This window comes from Leptonotus elevatus, chromosome 10 (assembly GCF_054856555.1).
Source record: "Leptonotus elevatus isolate MCC_2025b chromosome 10, RoL_Lele_1.0, whole genome shotgun sequence".
Taxonomy (NCBI): Eukaryota; Metazoa; Chordata; class Actinopteri; order Syngnathiformes; family Syngnathidae; genus Leptonotus; species Leptonotus elevatus.
This window is the reverse complement of record NC_141248.1, coordinates 19,216,972-19,236,667: the sequence shown is the minus strand read 5'-3', so window position 1 is coordinate 19,236,667 and position 19,696 is coordinate 19,216,972. Positions and strand designations below refer to the sequence as shown.

The 19,696-nt window shown below is 39.3% G+C and overlaps 1 protein-coding gene and 1 long non-coding RNA gene across 5 annotated transcripts in view; one reads left to right on the top strand and one right to left on the bottom strand.

Annotated features, from left to right (window-relative positions):
* The window catches only part of LOC147167499 (uncharacterized), a 50,621-nt gene extending 36,696 nt beyond the window's left edge, over positions 1–13,925 (bottom strand). Inside the window, exons 1-4 of one of the 2 annotated variants that reach the window (XR_015096243.1) lie at positions 13,873–13,925; positions 13,283–13,339; positions 12,834–13,181; positions 352–549 (exon numbers count right to left, since the gene is read on the bottom strand). This is a non-coding gene — a long non-coding RNA (uncharacterized LOC147167499). Of the gene's footprint in view, positions 1–351; positions 550–11,461; positions 12,138–12,833; positions 13,182–13,282; positions 13,340–13,872 lie in introns of those variants that run through there. The other variant, XR_015096242.1, reaches the window with a different exon arrangement.
* The window catches only part of tox2 (TOX high mobility group box family member 2), a 94,040-nt gene that overhangs the window by 68,551 nt on the left and 5,793 nt on the right, over positions 1–19,696 (top strand). For 2 of the 3 annotated variants that reach the window (XM_086086338.1, XM_086086339.1), the window contains exons 5-7: positions 9,268–9,561; positions 11,928–12,158; positions 17,399–17,479. In XM_086086338.1, coding sequence (XP_085942464.1) covers positions 9,268–9,561; positions 11,928–12,158; positions 17,399–17,479 — 606 coding nt within the window. The remainder of the gene's footprint in view (positions 1–9,267; positions 9,562–11,927; positions 12,159–17,398; positions 17,480–19,696) is intronic. The other variant, XM_086086340.1, reaches the window with a different exon arrangement.

The window sequence follows — 19,696 nt, the reverse complement described above, 5'->3', positions numbered from 1 at the left end:
CACACTTAATGCACCAATTTTGTCAGGTTGAAATTAGCCTGCGACCTCATGAAAGTGAGCAACTGTATACCCCTGCTTTTGTTGGCATGGCAACCTTAGGCTTGAGCCTTGCAAGTAAAGCGGCATCTGTAGTACTTGGGTGAACAGATGGGATTGATTGGCGAAAAGACAAATGCATTTTCACCTATAGAGGCTGCACTTCACTGACTACACACTCAGACACAAACACTACAGACAGGCATGTTGACATCACCGCGCATTCAAGAATGTGCTACTTATCAGAAGCTAATGATGCTAGCAAACACTACTCTGTGCCTCCTACTCCAACAATAACATTGCAGCTCTGCTTACCTTTTGCCTTTGACGTAATAGCAACAGTGTCACACCAATGGGTGTTCATGATGGTATTTCTTAAATTGTAGTCCACTTGAAAAGGGCTCTGGATCTTCACGCAGCCTGACAGGTAACATCATGGGCGTCAAAACATGGTGTCGGGGCAGGTGTTAAAGTAGCCCCACTGTTACTCCCTTAGTTGGTGAGCAGGCACTCCTGGTTTGTGGAGAACAAAAAAAAATTTTTTTTTTGTCAGTGCAAACAATTCCTTTGTGACTCATATAAATAAAATAACAAATAAAGCTCAGTTATTTCAATTTTTACATCCAAATTTGTGCCAAAATGTAAGACGTTGTTTTGTGTGATCCGAACAAATGGCAATCAAAACAGTCTCTTTCTTTCTTGTTCTTGGCGGAGGAAACAAAATCATTTTCATGATAACATAACAACATTGCATCGTGATGAAAAAAGCCCTTCATCGTAGCCCTAACCATCAGCTTCATGTGCAAAAACAGACAACACTGGAGCAACCAGCATTACAATAGCTGGTTAAAAAAGAAAAAGACAAAAAAAAAAACAGTGTTCGGATGTCTGGCACATCTTTAAAGTCAGCCGTCTTCTACAAAATGTTGGCGTGTTATCGGCTTGGCTGTGACTACTGTTGTGTCAAGGTCCATTTCAGCAGTGTGGCGAGTTGGAGATATACTTGGACTAAATTGCCTTTTTAGTCCAGTTTTTGCTCGTTTGCGAGGTATTTCTGTTTGCTTGCCAGGATGATGTCATGTGATCACATTTGAGCATGAGTACAATAAGTGTTTTATTACTTTGCTCATGCCAGCCTTACTTTAGCCAATCACAAATTTTAAGGAAATCATTTCTGGAAATGGTTATTATGATAAACATTTTTTAATAACATGTTTGAGACATAATCGTAATGGACAACAAATGTTGCATTCATTGTTTATATAAGTCCTGGATTTTTTTTTAATTACAATCATTTCACCACTGTTGAAAGGTAACATTGCAGTAGTCTATACAGTATTTATGATATAAACTTAAGTGTAACCTAACTTATGCGTAGTACTTTACAGTGAAACTAATGAAAATAAATTGGAAGAAAAAAAAACTTGAAACCAAGACAAAATGTGGTTTTGGTAAGTTATTGTGCAGATCTCCTAGCTGACGTTTGTGAAACTAACATACCGACTCATTGCCGGTTTTCAAATATGCATGTTTGCTTCTATTATTTTCTCAATAAACACTTAATAACTTACCTTCTAACTTGCTTTTCATTGTTGAGTACTCTACCCAGTCCTGTGTGAAAAGTACTTTGCGAGCGCAGCACTTATTCTTGTTATATTAGTCTACATTTCACGTTAGCATCATGGTTAGCATGACTTCTACATCTTCTCCTGTTACTAACTCGCTGTCCTCCTTAAGTGATCATGATACTTGTCCTAAGTCTATCTTATTCGCCGCCATTGAGGCAAGGATTAGTGGCAGTAGCATGAAAGGATACTTACTGTTAGCCGCGGAAGCTAGCAAGCCGGAGCCTGTAGGTGTTGCGGACTCTGTGCAAGTTAGCTTAGCGTCTCGTTAACTGCTTAAAAAGTGCCAAAGAGGCTTGAAGGCATTTTCACACAGAGGCAAATACAATGACGTCACCAACAATCATGTACATATTGCTCAACGTTACTGTTTACTGTAAAGGAAGATAAACAAAGTCCACTAAAGATCATATTAAGCGCCCTAATATATACAGTAATTAATGAATTCAATCTTCAAATGGCCTCCAATTAAGCTACCGGCATGTGCTTTCCCATGCTTCTCTTGACTCAGCATCTGTGTGATGTCACTTAGAAAGCAGCGTTCGCTCCCGATGTATGATTCATAAATCGGCTGGCGCATTAATTCAGTGTAAATGACCCCCCCGGGCATGCAAAGCTTGATAAAGCAAAGACACGATGGGGAGAGGGCGGGCAAGGAGGCGGCGGCGGCGGCTTGCCGTCGTTAGCGCGCCGTGCCCTCGGGGTGAACGACGAGTAGCTTTGAGGAGCTTGCGAGGGACCCCCGTCCCCCCCCCACACACACACACACACCCCTCAGCCTGCAGGCTCGTGTTTACTACGCTTTTTGAAGGATGGCTCCCGAGCGTGCCTCTAATTAAAGCTGTCACGGCTGGGTGCCTGCAGGGATAATGTTCTATTATTATAGTCATTTGTTTCAATTAAACGCTGGCTGATTTTACAATAGCGGCCGTGAACCTGCGCGAGTGAGCCATCACTCTAAACAAGATGGCTCCAGTCAAGCAGCCAGGAGGAGGCGGAGTGCGCGTTTGTGTGTGTGTGTGTGTAGTCACATGATCCGCTGCTTATTAAAGGGGAAAAAAACACGCGGGATGGGACCGAGCTTATTAAAACAGTCCAAACAATGAATAATGTGCAGTTTTATCATGAATGGACTTCATTTTATGCTCCCATGTTGCACTTTAACCATTTTCTTACCTCAGTTTTATCCAAGCGTGTGTCTTTTTATTATGACAACTCGTGTGTTTTTTTCCCCCATGATATTTTGGTAAAACTACCCACAGTGGTAGTTCCATCCAAAAGCGTTAGAACAACAAGGTCAATTACTTTGATTTTGAAGACATTTGGATTTCAGATTTAAAAAAATGAATATGAAATAAATGTTGAGAATTCTAGCATTTACATCGACATGCAACTTGAGATGGTCAAAGCAGAACAAATTCTGAAGTTTACACAACCATTTTGTATGGCAATTAACAAAAAAAAATGCATCCAAACTAATTGGGAAAAGCTTCATCATGCAACAAAACAATGACCCAAAACACACCAAAAACACAAAAAAAAGGACTCAACTGGCTAAGTCAATCCTCAGACCTTAACCCAATCGAGCATACTTTTTACCTCCTGAAGAAAGAGGGAAAGGCCTGGAAAAGAAGTTTGTGGAATGCATCCGTTTGGGTTATGCCACAAAATATTAAATTGTATTTTACTTAACTAGACAGTTTCTGCAGAAATTGTGTGGCAATGCTGAAAAGCTGAATGCTATTAGCTGAATGCTAAGTCTTGAATGCATGCGTTTATGAAGTAAATTGAAAGATAAGTTATGTGAAAATTACACATTTTTTAATAAAAAGACAACTTCAACTGCAATCTGTTTTAGGTGGGATATAATCATTTCAGGGAAATTATAATCCATTTCCTGATATGATAGTCAGTTAGTATCGAACCATCGAATGTACTAAAATGGGGTCCAAGCGGGGTTTGAACCCAGGTTCTCCGCCATGGATAGATTTGCAATGTAGTCGGAGGTGGGATTCAAACCTGCAACCTTACGGTGACCGGACAACGCACTTTACCGACTACGCCACTGAGCAGTATTAGACACCTGATCAGTTATGCGTATGAAAGTGAGCGTGAAAAGTGGTACATTGAAAATGAGTGGGGAGAAGTTTAGAATGAACGTTAAATTGTGCAAATACTGTAAGCAATGTGGAATCAGACGATATATACCCCGGATGGCGTGAATTTTTGAAGCAAGTGTGTAAATCGGAAGTATTGTGTGTTACATATGTGCGAATGCTTCAGAATTCCCACAATTATAATTATAATGTCTGTTCCAATAGATTTGCTCACTAGAAAAGAGTGTTCGAATAAAAAGTGCTCCATCTTGAGTTGTTTAACATATAAATAAAAGCTGGATCTGAAATCCAAATGTCGTCAGTCCACTACCAAAAAACAAAATAATTGACTTTGCCATTCCAATACTTTTGGAAGGGACTGTATGTATTCTAATTAAAATGACAGGAACATCCATTCCACAAGTCACATGATCGCAGTGTATTAAAAAGCCCACACAGGACGGGAACAGAGCTTATTAAAAACAGACCAAACAGTGAATAATGTGCCGTTTTATCATCGATGGACTTCATTTTCAGCTCCCATTTTACACTTTAATGTGGAATAAAATGATTGATTGAGGCACGACAGAAGGGACTCCAGTCAATAATGAATAAAAATATATACGACGCTAATAAGTTGGGGTGTGTGGGGGATAAAGAGAAGAAGCTACTCCTCAGGAGGACGCGCCAAGGTGAGGTGTTTTAGCCTCTGCTTTAAATCTCTCGCTCCTTCCTTGTATCTGAATAGCACCCTGCACCCCGCCATCTCATCTCACTGCTGCTGGTCAAATCCCCTTAGCTAAATCAAATGGTGCAGGCAATTGGAGGTGAGGTCGGCCGCGGAGCAAAAGGGAACAATGCCTCCCTGATATTCCATCTCGGCCCTCCAATGTGCTGCGCATAATTGGAAAGCCTTTTGTTATTTGACTCCCATTTGACTGTGATGTACAAGGAAGGAATGCAAACACGACAGGCGTAAAAAACGGCGGTAGAGGAGGAGGAGGAGGACCTGCGCTCACCAACCCGTTTCCTGCTTTTACAGCACAAGTTTAGCTGCGCCTGGACGCTCGCCAGCGCAATAGACGGACGATTCACTTAGCTAATCTTTTGGGATGGATTTTTTTTTTTTTTTTTTCTTAGGAAGTTTTAGCTGTGGGTTTGTTTGTGTCTAGACTTTGTTATATCAACTTGTGTTTTTTTTATTGGGGTGTCAACATTGGTGTGAGTTCATTTGAAGTTCCTTCAAAGCCGCAAAAAATCGAAGTCGAATTCCAGTTGCAACGCAGAAGACACGTCCAAATTTAGCCGAAATGAATTCAATAATAATGCATATATTTGTGGAGACTGGGGGTCAAGTTGTATTTTACAATTTCAAAATGTTAATGTTAATGTTTAATGTTAAAGATTAGATAGTTCTTAATATGAAAAGAAAAATGCACTGAGCTGTCACCAACGTCTTACAAATGCAATTATGCCATCTAGTGGCAGAAATATGACCTCAACTCAAATCAATATCACTCTAGTTTTTTTTACAGTGCAGCACATCTTTTTAATTTTAACTCAATGTTATGAATTATTATGAAATTACTGTATCACTGACTAAAAGATGCAACCGTATTTCTATTAGTTTTACTCCCCCCCCCCCCCCCACTTTGTTAACAAGAGTATGAAACTTAGGTTAAAAAATATATATTATTGTACTGTACATTTAAAATTTGTGATTAATTGTGAGTTAACCAAGTTTTTTATCATTAGTAATTAGTAGTAATTTTGGTTCCCCCCAAAAAATCCATGCATTAAAAATAAGAGATACGTGATACAAAGATAGTCTAACTAGCCACAGGTTTAGTCTTCTATATTTCCAAAAGGCAAACAAGGCACTTGGAATCAAGACTACGAAACTAACGAAAGACCCAAAAGCAAACTCACCGGGTCAAAAGACTGGACACATGACAGCGACTGTGAGTCAATGCAAACAAAATCATCCAACAAAGACTGAACAGAAGGAGGGGAACTACATAGAAGCAAACTAACGAGACAAGGAGAAATACCTGGACATGAGACAAGTGGGCGAGCGAGCTGATAGGAAGACACGAGGGCCCGGGTAGATGAGCACAGGTGCAAACAATAGACTGTAATAGCCAGATTGCAAAGAACTGAAAAAAATCCTTCATTAAATTTGCATTATTAGGAGGTTATATTTGTCTTCTGTCCCCAAACAATTCATCATTTAATACAATGCCAGTGCATTAATGGTATAATAATGTATTAATTGCTGCGCCTCTGATTATTTTTAGTTCATCAGCGCTCGATCTGAATTCCACTTACATTCCTTATTCTCGCCATTCACTCAGTGATTTAAGACTTTGCCGTGTGCTCTTCATGGATTTTCGTATTTGACGTATGTCAATAGAAATGTATTCAAAGCACTGCTGAGAGGGGCCAGTTTCATAGAGGGCTGTTTGCTTCCGCCATGAGCAAAATCATCTCAGTGCCAAAGAGTCATTCATGCTAAAAGCAGGGAGCGCGCTGACCGATAAATTCCTGTAACTCAATGTTCTCCCTCGTCTCCTCGCTCAGAAATCAAACCATGCCATTATGAATTAGCATACAGTACCTATGGCAACCGGCAACCTCTGTCTCAGTCTTTCATAATGTTTGTACAGTCGTCTGTGGCTGGCTTGAAATGACTGCCGCTCAATGCCACGATTGATAATGACAAAGCCTTCCTTTAAAAAGTCATGAAATGCAGATTATTTTCATGAATTAATCACACCGTGACAGTGACGTTGAAGTCTGTGGCTAAATGTAATAACTCGAGACTGACCGCTGTTGTCCTGTCTCCTAAATTGGCACTCACCCAACATGCAGTACCTAAAAGCAACAAACAACTTGCCAAGCAAGAGTTGAGTTGACAAATTAGGAGTTCCACAAGGCTCCTATTGTGAGCATGTGTGCTTTTACCCACAAATGTAACATAGTATTTCCATAGCATCATTTTTCTGAGCACGCATAGCAAACGGAATCTTGTGGCTGCTTGCCATGTTTACAAAATAAAGATTGGAAGTTTTCTGTGAAAACATGAGCTTAATTAGCCGTCCACTAGTTCTATCGGTAATTACATGACCTGACGGTTGGTTCATGGGGCTTTGAGGTACATTTTCACACAGGAAGAAAACCGAGCTTCTTATCGGGCTAAAAAAGCACCAGTGCGAGTTTATTTTTGGCCAAACTGAAATAATTTGTTTCCGATCAATACCACATATCTATCACTCAAAACTTAGCGCTCATGCTTGTTTATGTTGAAAGCAATTGTCAGCGACTTGTAGGCCGGCGACAGGCGCACGCAGTCTTGTTTTTTCGGTTTCGCGACGACTAACCGCTTCATTAGTCGTGGAGCACGACTCTCAACTGGAATGTAAAAACAGTGAATGCTGTGAGCTATGAGAAGCAGTATGAATGATGATGGCGGGGGGATGGGGGGCTTGATGTATGTACGACTCACAAACCAGCAGCAGCACAGTGAACGGGTTTGTTCTGCTTTCTGCGTGGAAAAAAAGATTGAAGTCAAACGTAATCTGACGTCAAACGGCGTTGATGAAAAGAACAATAACGTGAATATGCAGTGACGCCGATTTGTTCTATTACAAGTATCCGATCTCCTTGTTGTTTACATTAAACATGGTGGCTAACATTAAAGGGTGACTTTTTTTCTGTGTGCGCCAGGAGGCTGTTGCTATGGAAATAGAAGCGCAGCGGCTATGATAGGCCATTCATGTTTGATTAATTGGTTTTTCAACGCTTCTCGGCTTGTGAGGACCCATAAAGAGCAAGCCCGTGAAAAATGGAAAATTAATGGGTTTCTATTTCCTACTCCACCCCCCCCCCCCCCTACTCTTTGATTCACTTATTTTCGTGAGGCTATTTCAGCATAGTGGAAAAAAGTGTTTTGAATTATGATTGGAAGTTACTCGAAAAGCAAAAGGAATGTCTTTGTTCAAACAAAATGATGAGTTTGAGCCTTACGCGGCATCACTTTGTTGTGCTTTTTTTTTTTTTTGCTTTTTTTATACTCAGGCAATCCGCTGGGGGCCTATTATGATTAGAGAGCCTTCATCTCTAAACCTCTACTCGTGTTTATCAAGACCTCATACACACCGCGGCCTTTTCGATTTGATCTTTTCCAGCTCTGGCATTAATGTGTAATGTATTATTTAAGTCATGAATGTTTAAAAAAAAAAAAAAAAAAAAAAACTAAAAAGCTCTAACAAATGCTGGCTCATCACTTTCTGATAGAGTAAGTTGCCAAACGTTTCCCCATTTATGGCCGCATTAAAAGCATCTTTCTCGCGTTCAGTCTCGACGCATCTCAGAACAACACTTTTGATGTGCTTATTGTTCGCAGCCTTTTAAAAACGCTAAAAGCACGACGCGGGTGAGAGTCGTCTGCGAGCACCCTTGAAGGGACAATGGAGACTGAAGAAACGTTCTCCATTGTGCTTAAATCCAATCTGTGGACCAGAAAGTTGGGGAGGGATGATGCAACATGAGTGATGGTGATCATGGCGTAATTGAGTTTTAGCACTCTATCAGTTATTGGTGCATCCTGTTACAACTGTATATGTACAACAGCATCTTTGTATTAGTTTTTTTTTCTGACTGAATCAAGAAATTAATCAAGCAACCATGAACACTAATTATTCTCTTTTGGAATATAAGAGAGCAGCCATTTGTTTGTTTGTTTTTGCATTTTGTTCTTTAACCCAGTATGAATTGAGCCATTACACTGATTTTGCTATAATTTTTTAAAAATCCTCTTTTTGTGGCAATCCGCTTCTTCCTTGACAATCGCGCCATGTTTTTATGGTTCAATGAAAACCCTAATACCGTCCAGTATAGTGTATGTAGGACCTCAAACAGAGATGGCAAATCCAGGTCCAGAAAGTAAAACCCTGCCACAGTTTGGCTTTAGCCCCTCGTGCTAGCTTGCTAGCTCCCTAGCAGGTGAACAAGCACCCGGGGAGCTAGCTAGGGAGCTAGCTAGCTAGCACCTGGGGCTAAAGCCAAACTGTGGCAGGGTTTTTGCTTTGTGAACCTGGATTTGCCACCTCTGACCTCAAAACCTGATACAGGGTGTGGGAAGGGAAGGAGTCGCCGACTGTAAATTTGGGGGGTAATTTCAATGCTGCACTCTTCAAAAACTGCATTAGGCATAATTACTACATGAACTACCTTAACCCCTCGATTAGTACTTTGTCCTTTTGTGAAGGTCAATTGAAAAAAAAAATCAGTACCCACAGCCTCTGTTCAGCGACGCACTTACAGTATAATAAGAGGCTTTCTTCCCTCTCTAAACTCACATCATTTTTGTCATATTCATCATCTAGCCTCTCTCAAATTGACAAATGCAATCTCCTCGTCTATTTGCATATTTGGCTGATTGGCATTTGCATATTCTTGGGCTGCAGAGAAGATGATACTGTAGTAAAGCTGATCTTCTCTCACCCCAGATGCACGAGATGGCTTTGCACCACCACCACCTGCACCAACAACAGCAACATCACCATCACCACCACCAGCAGCACCACCCGGACGGCGTTCGTTACGACCCCGCCCGTAACCACCCCCTGATTAACCGCTCGCCTCCCATACTGGCCAACCCAATGAGCGCGCTGTCCCAGCTGAACCCTCAGCTAGGCCGAAGCACACTCCCCCACGGCTCTCCCTCGCCTCCCGGAAGCAAATCGGCCACGCCCTCCCCCTCCAGCTCCAATCAGGAGGAGGAGACCGATCCTCATTTAAAGGTACTGACGTGGCTCATGATAGCGCTCCTGAAAATGTCATAGGGACTTTTTGTCCAATTCAGTTTTTTGGAAGGGGGGGTTCAAGGCATTTTGGATCTGTTGAATGAATAAAAGTCTAATTGGCCCAAGGCTATTAATGTTTTAACATTGTTAGAATTAGGCAAAGCTGCACACACAAAAAAACGTCCGGTTGAAAATGTCCCGCGTTTATCTTAACTCACAGAATATTGTGTTTTCTAACTAGTATGTAAAGACAGAAACTGCCAAATGAAAGATTAGACTCTCTTCTTTCATCACAAACAAACAAAAAAGGTTGGTTCTCCCTTTTCTATTTTTTTAGTAATCAGCAGTTTCACCCAAATCACCTATTTTGGATAAAAAAATCGCAGGGGAAAAAAGCTTTTTGTGTATAATTTTTGCTTTAGTGATGCCTGTTAAAGAGAGTCCAGAAAGTAAAAACCCTGCCAGTTTAGCTTTAGCCCCTCGTACTAACTAGCTAGCTCCCTAGCAGGTAAACAAGCATCCGGGGAGCTAGCTAGCTAGCACCTGGGGCTAAAGCCAAACTGTGGCAGGGTTTTTACTTTCCGGACCTGGATTCGCCACCTTGAAGAGCGTCCGCATTGTTTTGCTGCACAGTGATCTCATCCGAAAGAGACCCAATGCTTCCCTCTGCTGGCCGTAGTTAATGATAACATTAATATGTTTTACTTTCCCAGCTTAATGATCAAATCAGAGCTGGTCAAGATTTTTTTTACTACAATCCTTTTATGTCAAGATTTGATTATTTTCTCTTATTCACTAGTCAACTATCAATTTGATATATTCTTATTCCACTAGATGGCTCTACGTACGGTCTGTCATTCACAGCAAACCCAAAAATTAAAAATCATGACTTTTACTGTTTACTGCAAGCGTGCTTTGCTGCCAAAATGACAACCTGATGTCGCTATTGATGTTGGCTAACGGTGTGTATGTCAGTAGAAACCCGTGTGTATTTATTTCACTTTGAATTCAGATAGAATTCACGATGGACACCCATTTCTAAAATAATTTAGAAATGTCATCTTCGTTCACTAAAGAGAGAATTGCATTGCTAAAAAAAAAACATTGAAAATTAATCTTATCATAAACAAGTCTTTAGGTAATGATTTTTAATTTGGACGACTGGCAGTTAGGGTTGAATTTATCTTTTTATATCCCCACCAGATGGCAGTATGTTTTCCTATTCAAAGCATGCAAAAAAAAAATCCCAGCTTTTACTATTTACTGCAAGGTGCAGTTCTGCTGAATTAGTAATTTGCTGTCACTATGGATGTTTGATAACGCTGTGTGTCATATGGACATATTCACATAAACATGATGTCATTCCAAGCAGCAAAATGGCGTAGTGTTTCGTCAGGAGATCCATGTTTGATTTTGATTGTTCTTCTGGTACTCCAAACACATAACAACTATAAATTACCCGTACATGTGAATGTGAGTGTGATTAGTTGTTTGTCTATATGTACCCTGCAATTCACCGGCGACCAGTCAAGGGTGTCTGCCACTTTTCTCATCAAAAGTCAGCTGCGATAGTCTCCGGCTCAGCCGCAACACTAATGAGCACAAGCAGTATAAAAAAATGTTTTAAAAAAATGGATGGATGGATGCACCCTGTGATTGATTGTCAACCAGTCCAATTTGTATCCCGCTTCTCTTGCTAAAAAGGAAGCTGAGAAAGGCACGAGCTGAAAAAAATATAGATTGACGGATGATGCAAAACTTGATAATATATTAATGGACCAAGATGAAGTACTTGAAATGTATTTTGCATATCGAAAGGGCTACCTCGAAGGAGGCTTTTTATTTTTTTTATTTTGGCATTCATTTGAATGCTAAATTGCAAAACTGTTGTGGTAAATTGCCTATTGGCTAACACGTGTGAGTGGATGTGCTTTGTTTTCATCAGAGAAGACACTGAGCTTGACATGCGCGACCGGATGCAAATGAGCGCTTTGGCGCTCTTAACACTATTAGATATTAGAAGAGCAGGCTATCCTGGAAAATTTCCCCTTCTCCGCCTGTGCGAATAAAAATGATTAGCATCTCTCTCGCTCTCTCTATCGGTAAGTAATTCCATTTGCACTCTCCACTCTGCTTGTGAGACCACCATCAAAGCTGGAGCGGATCCAGCAGGTGATTTAAAATTCCTCTTGCCCAGAAATGTCCCAATTTTTTTTTTACAACTTGTTGAAAAAGATTTAATGGATTCGGCTATTGCATCATGCTGGTAACAGCAACAGGCCAGTGCTTCTCTGAGGAGGCTTTTTATTTTTTATTTTTTTTAACTGCGCTTTCAATCGCCTTGATTTTCCGCCTTTTTCTAGATGACGGGCGAAAAACGGCCATCCTCCGAGATGATGAAGCCCAAACCCAAACCGCAGAAGAAGAAGAAGAAGAAGGACCCCAACGAGCCCACCAAGCCCGTGTCGGCATACGCGCTCTTCTTCAGGGATACCCAAGCGGCCATCAAGGGGCAGAATCCCAACGCCACGTTCGGGGACGTGTCCAAGATTGTCGCTTCCATGTGGGACGGCCTCGGAGAGGAGCAGAAACAGGTACTGTATGTTGTTTTGGAACAATAAAGCATCCAGAACAACACCTTTTAACTAGAAAAAGTGCCATTTCTGCAGAAATTGCGTGAGAATGCTGAAAAGCTGAAGGCTAAGATTTGAATGCCAGTGCTTATGAAATAAATTGAAAGAAATTATGTGAAAATTGCACACAAAAAATTGTAGTTAAATGATCATTTCAGAGAAATTATAATGCATTTCCTGATATGATAGTAAGCGCTGAGCTCACTTGTTCAAATTCATGGATAATGGCGTATTTATATTGAAAAGTGTCATCTGAGGCTGAAAGCTAACATGAGTTAAAAATTTCAGTGAAATTATAATCAATTTCCTGATATGATAGTCAGTTGGTATCGAACCTTCGAATGTACTAAAATGTGGTCCCAAGCGAGGTTTGAACCCAGGTTCAGCATTCCCACAATTATTTTGGAAAATTCAGCCCCCGAAGCCAGTTTCACTTAGTAACCTGGAATTTGGTCGGCACGTCTATCATGAGTAAGCCCACAAAAAAAGTCTCAAGGTCAGAAAAGACCAAAATCATAAAGAAAATTCAAGTTTTGAGAGTTAACCCATTCAATGAGATGAAATCCTGCAAAAAAACGTATCTGGTGATTTACTTGTTGACACACACTTGCTATTGACTTGAGTAAAAGCTCTCACCTGGCTGACAAAAGGCCTCAAGTTGACTGTGTGTTTGTGTACCACCCGGACTTTGGAGGCTGTCCGTTGCTTTTATTCGCAGTTAATTTTTGCCGCCTCCACCGCTTCTCCTTGCCATGAATCTTCATTTGGGCGCTTGACACGCCTGAATGTGAATTCCTCATTTCCTGTCCTTTTATTTATATGTGTTGCTGGGTGATTTGATCACGCCGGGGGAATACGAGATTAGCAATTGCATCCGCGTCCTTGGTTTGGCCTCAAGGACATCTGCTGCTGAAATGTTATTGTTTGCCGCCGCACTTAACCCGCCCCATGCCGGATGCTTTGAAGAAACATTTACAGGGTTACCTGTGAAGAGAGAGAGGAAAACAAGGTCAAACATGCTATTTCGCTGCTAATTTTTGTGCTCATTTAGTTTGCTCATTTGTCAGTTTAATCTAATGTGTCACCTCGTCGATGAGCTAATGGCAAGAAAGCGTTCTGCGCTGATTGCTCCTCAGGGCTCACTAATAGGAAAAATAATTTGAATTAGTAAATTACAAAATAGATAAGTATTGTACTGGATGGATGAATGGATGTGTTGAGGATTCAACCTCTGAACTGGTTGTTTAGGATTGATTAACCACCAAAAGGTGCTCCGGTAAGAGAGAATGCACATCTTCAATTGAACTCAACCATTTAATCAACTCAAAAATGCAGACTTATTTGCATGTGCATATTTACAGTATGTGGAGAAATAAAGGAATGAAAACAATTACATTTAAAGCAACTATCTGAGAACTTCTATCATTCAAAAGCAAATTACACTCCTAATGCAATATCAATGTTTTGGATGAAAACTTACTGTATTGTTGGTCTACATTACTCATATTAGCAACTTACTAACAGCCACACACGAGCAGTTAGATATCAACTACTGATAACAAAGTGCAAACATCAGCCAAAAAATTAACATATAAGAGACATTAACGCTCATAGTTTCTAAGTATAGATAAGAACGTATCAGCATGAATTAGAACGAATCAGAATGGACACTCACTTCGAGCTGAAAGACGAACGGAGGACTGCAAACAGGAAGCGGAAATACGCCGCGACCTTTCAATTTAAAAGCATGTGTTTCAAAATAAGACATAAGTAAACATTGCAAACGAAACAACTTGAAGAATTTTTAACAGGATGGATGGATGGATGGATGGATGGATGGAAAGATTAGTTGACTATATTAGTTACTGTTTGCTTCTATTATTGTACAACACAGGTGTTCAGAACTTACAACCCACAAATAAACCTAATGAAAATATATGCTTGATTAAAAGGATCAAATTTGTACTGTAATAAATAGAAGCACGTGTATTAATAAATAGTAAATAATTAAATCAACACCATTTGCTCCTAATGTGGCAGTTTGCTGCGTTCAAGGACACTGTCAATTGCTCTGTGTTAACAACACTTTCCAATTAGCTGCAGTGTGCCATTATTATCATTAAACCACAACACAAGTTTTCTTTGTTGTGGCCTTTTTCTATTTGCGATTGTGAAGTTGACAGTGTTGTCCTTGAGTTTTCTTTTAAGCATGTTTATGTTTATAAGGGCCTTTATTATTATTATTATTAAAACACCATATTTTCTTGCTTTTAATTCCCAGAGGCTTTGCAGTGCAAGATCAACGCTTTATTTTGGGCTGTTTTTGTCTTCAAGGTGACGTCATGTTAAAGCTGCCCTAGAAACACAAAAGCACTTTGTTTTGTTTTGGGTTAAGATTAAGATTTTTTATTTTTTTATTTTTTTTGAAGCACAGGAAATAATGCTGCTAGTGAAATATTAAAGGTTAAGGATAGATATTGCACAGCTATTACATGTCTCCCTACTGGATGTGTTTTCTGCAAGAAGTTTCTCCATTTTTGTCAAATTATTAACGCTGTTTTGGGGGCTTTAACATAACAAAAACTGTGTCTCTAACACAGCCCTGCAAAAGCCAATAAAACTAGCTAGCACACCTGCTGGTATATCTGGTAAAAAAAAAAATGCCTCTAATAGCAGTGTCATGGATTGATATAAAATTTGGGTACACATTTTTATCATAAAGCAAAAAATGCAAAGGATCCCAGCCTGAAATTGAACAGGTCAGCCATTTTGTTTTGAAGCAGCCATTTTGGTAAATTCCAGGGGCTTGTACTTTGACGGATTGGCCCATATGAGCCCAAATTGGAAGCAGAAATCCTCGACAGATGGAACGTGCTAAATTATAAAGTTTTTGCCGATGTCACTTAATACAGGCAGAGCATTATTAATGCTTCGTCAAGGAGAAGCGGGTGCGAGGGCCTGTTCGTCACAGCTTTAATCGTCATTTGAGGTTGTTTCTTCTTCCCGCCCAAGGCTCATCACTCAGCTGGCTGTCAGCAGGGTGCAACATTATTGTCTCCTGTAATTAAGTGCTTATCAAACAAGCACATTTCATTAAGCTACAATTAAGGGGCTAATTCGAGCGGCGCACCTCTGTGTCGGGGTGGCGACGGCAGCGTACGCTCTCCTCTGGCGGCTTTAATTCGCGCTGACCTGCAGCCTCCCAACGTCGGCTAATGAATCCACTCTTTTTGTGGTAATTAGACATCCTTAGGCGGGGGTAATTTATTTAAAAAGTCAGTGTCGCTGTACAAATCGTTAGCTGTGTTGAAATTAATTTGAAACGAAAGCTGCTGGGAGTCATTAGAGGCGTTCGTTTTAAGTGACTGCAGCAACATTTTTTTTCTCCGACGCTCCACCTACAGATGTGAAGTGTCATTTTGGAAGTGTCATTGCACACTCTGTGTCTGTACATTAACTTTATTATCATTTTTGGACAACAACTTAGATCAGTAACATTAGCTCTCGCTCTGATGCTAGCGTTAGCACTATGTTACAGAGACCGCTATAGTAACGGTTACGGGTTGCCATGCTAACAACATTGTTGCTACGATGCTTCTCATGACCGAACCCATAAACTGGTGGTGAGCCATGGCCCATGATTAATCATTACCCGAGCCACCTGAGCCTCTGACTTACAGTATGGGACCCTGTGATCAGCTAGCTTACTTAGCACACTTCTCTGGGGTAGCCGTCTGGTTTCCACTCATATGCTTTCGCGTAAGGACATATTTTGACAGATCGTCAGCCACCACAGTTGTTCATAGGCTACTATGCAATGGTGTGCGTATTAAAATAATAAAGATACTGTACGAATGTTAGTATGCAAACTATAGATAAATATGAACATTATTTAATTTGATTAGTCTCTTTAATAGTTATACATATTGAAGAGTGGCAGTTCAATGATATTTCTTCCCAAAAAAAAGTCACGTTCAGTTTATATGTTATGGAAGGTAAAGAGTAAAAAAATTGTTTCCACCTTGTTTGCTTGCGTGTTTGTTTTTGTGTTAGTAGCGGCTGACAGCCCACACGACATGTGCAGTCGTAGTGCATGAATGCTTAATGGTTATTCGAGACCACCTCTTGGAAAGAAAATGACCCCCGCCACATGCAGCGCTCCGAAGGAGTGAGGATCACTACTTACCCATGACAACTTCACTTCATGGAACCACACTGGGAGGGGGGGGGGGGGGGGGGGGGGCTAATGAGATTTGGGTGCAAATCTAATCAAAAGGCCTTTTCATTTACCGCTATTGCTAACATTATGTATGTCGTTTTATGACAGCTCTCAGAAAAATAAAGCAAATATCTTAAGAACGACATTTTACATTACCTACTAGACAGTTAATTAGTCACTCATTTTATAGAGAGATAGAAAGTTATTTTGTCAATTAGTGAGTCAGATCGTTAGGTAGTGAGCTAGATAGTTGAAACATGGCAGCATGTTAGTTATCTAGCCAATTAGCAAATTAGGCAGTTACCCAGCTAATTAATAATTGTTCCATTATTTCTAGTGAGTGAGTGAGTTACTTAGCAAGTTATTTTGTTTGTTGTTATTTAGCAAGACATTTTGTTCGTTTGGAGTTTGTCACTCAGTTAAAGAATTAGTTAGTTAGTTAGTTAGTTAGTTGGTTGTTTTGGGATCTGTTGTTTAGCTAACCAGTTAGTAATTTAGTTGGTTAAAAAATCTAAGTGAGTCAGTTAGTAAACCAGATGGTTAGTCGGTTAGCAAGTGAGTTGGTTAGCAATCAGTTAGTAAGCTAGTTTGTCAGTTGGTTAAATAGCTAGCAAACCAGTTTGCTAGCGAGTCACTAGCAAAACTGTTAGCTAGTGTGAGTTAACAAGTTAGTCAGTTAGATACTTTTGACAAGTGGCTTAAATACCCAGTCAGTCAGATAGTTAGTGAACAGGGTAATAATCTGATCAGTTAGGAGGCTTGTCAGTGAGTTACTTATTTGCGGCTAGTCAGACAAGCTGGTTGGTGAACCAGTTAATTGGCAACTTGGTTAGCCAATTAAAGCCTCAGAAGTGTTAGCTCGTTAGTAGGATAACTAAATGTTGCATTGCGATACTTACGTAACATCATAATTGTGTCTGACCTCCCGATGTGTGCTCACTTTGTAATCATCTGTCACTGTTGTCATTGTTTGTTCCTGCAGAACTACAAGCGGAAAACAGAGGCTGCTAAAAAGGAGTACCTGAAAGCCTTGGCTGCCTACAGAGCCAGTCTGGTTTCCAAGGTAACCATGTGTGTTCGTGTACACGTGCATTTGTGTGTGTGCACCCGTGTACACGTGTGTGTCGGTCATGTCTTTGATATACAAGGGTCAGCAGTGATATAAAGGATGATAAAAAAATATATTTATGTATGCCTTAAAAAGGAGAATAATTTAAATAATGTAAAAGCATACAATGTAATGTACACAAATAATTGATACAAATAATTATGTTATTAGTATATGTTTTATTAATATTTTCCTTAATTATTCAATGTATTTATCTTAAAAATGTAAACAAATTGAAAATACACTAAATATGTTAGTGAAATACATATAACAATAGATATTTTAAACAACGAACACCAATTTTGGATTTTATTAATTTTTTCACATTTTTGAATTTTAGATATATTTCTTAATTATTCCAAAAATACCACATGTCATCATAACGTGTTTGTTTGTTTTTATCTGCGTTTCCACATGTGACTTCCTCACATAAATCTTTAAACCTTCCCTTCCAAAGTGCATTCATTTCTCCACGCTCCTCTCGCATTGTTTTCTTTTCAAAAGCGACTCCAAGTGTAATTTCCATAGCAAGCCCCACCCGCACGCCTCGTTTCCTCTCCCCGAAACAAGCACCTTGATTGAGGCATGAATAGTTCATTCATCAGCCTCTTGACGGCGCGCGCGCTTTCGACTCAAAGCCGCTTGTCTAAGCTCAATTAGGTCTTGATTGACGCTATACATTGACGAGATTGCCAGTCAAAAATAAAAACTTTGTCAACCAATCAGATGGCGGGATGATTGAAATGAGACTTTTGACTCGAAGTGGATGTGGGTGGAGGTAATGGTGGCTGCGCATCCTTGCCGTGCACCTGTTGCCCTTTCCTTTTTTTTGTTTCGTCAACAAATGTCGCTAACGACTCTGGCGCGAGGAATCCAGAGAAGAATCTTTTCACCATCAGAGGTTTTTAAAAATGACTCTGAGCCTCAGATGGTTTTCCTCGGATAAATGGGAAATCAATTGAATGACCGATCCTCCTTTAAGTAAAAAATCCTCTCGCCATATTTCTCAAGTCACTATTTCATTTTCCATTTGGCCCCACTATCACCTCCCCATCCATCCATCCATCCCTTCATTCCTTTGCATTGATTATTCCGAGGGAAGTGAGCGGGGGTGTACATCACTCCACCCCGCTTGACACTTAATGAGAAGGAGCGCTTGTATGTCATACGCGCACACTCAAGGAAGGTTTGAAGGAATACAGAAGAAATGACAAACATTTGCCTGTGTGTGGGTACTGCGTACGTTTGCACCTCTCTCAGTGGGAAGCCAGCTTGGTATCTTATTATCATATCTTGACACTCTTATTATTCATATGATCACAGCCACTTTGTTAAAATTCAGTTCTGGATGAAAATGTTAAAAAAAATTAATAATAATAACATAAAAATAAGCATAATTATTGATTCTCTTTATTAGCCCTTATTGGAAATTTAATTGAATATTTTTAATAAATGTATTATTATGTCATATATTGTTATTGTTGTTACATATAGTATATACATACAGTATATACACTCACAAAAATATTTCAAGACTAATTTAAGATTTATGTAATTTTTTTGCATAGCAAATCCTCATGTACTTAAAAATATATATATTTTAACACAAACCTACCAAATAAAACTTACATGATATATATTCATTAGTCTAGCACATGCCTATTTATTTGAAATACATATTCCTCAGGTTTATGTATTTAGTATTAATAAAGTATTATTTATTTATTTTACGTATTTGGCATGTCTGCATTCAGTTTCATCCCAAAAACATAAAAATAAAAATAAAATAATAATTAAAAAAATTATAATAATAATGACATATAGTATATTTATCGTGTATAGGTAACCTGATTATTATGCAATTCAAACAATATTATTTATGTATTTTAAATAAAAACTCTCATTATTATTAATTTAGAGTAATTATTACTAAATACATAAACCTGAGGATTATGCATTTCAAATAAATAGGCTTTATTAGACTAATGAATATGTATCATGAAAGGTTTATTTGGTAGGTTTGTGTTAAAATTATCTAAAAAAAAAATAATAATAATAAGGAAATGGGAATTTGTCATGTAAAAAAATTACATAAATCTTAAGTTAGGCTTGAAATATTTTTGTGAGTGTACATTTTATTTTTATTAGATGCATATTTTATTTTATTTTATC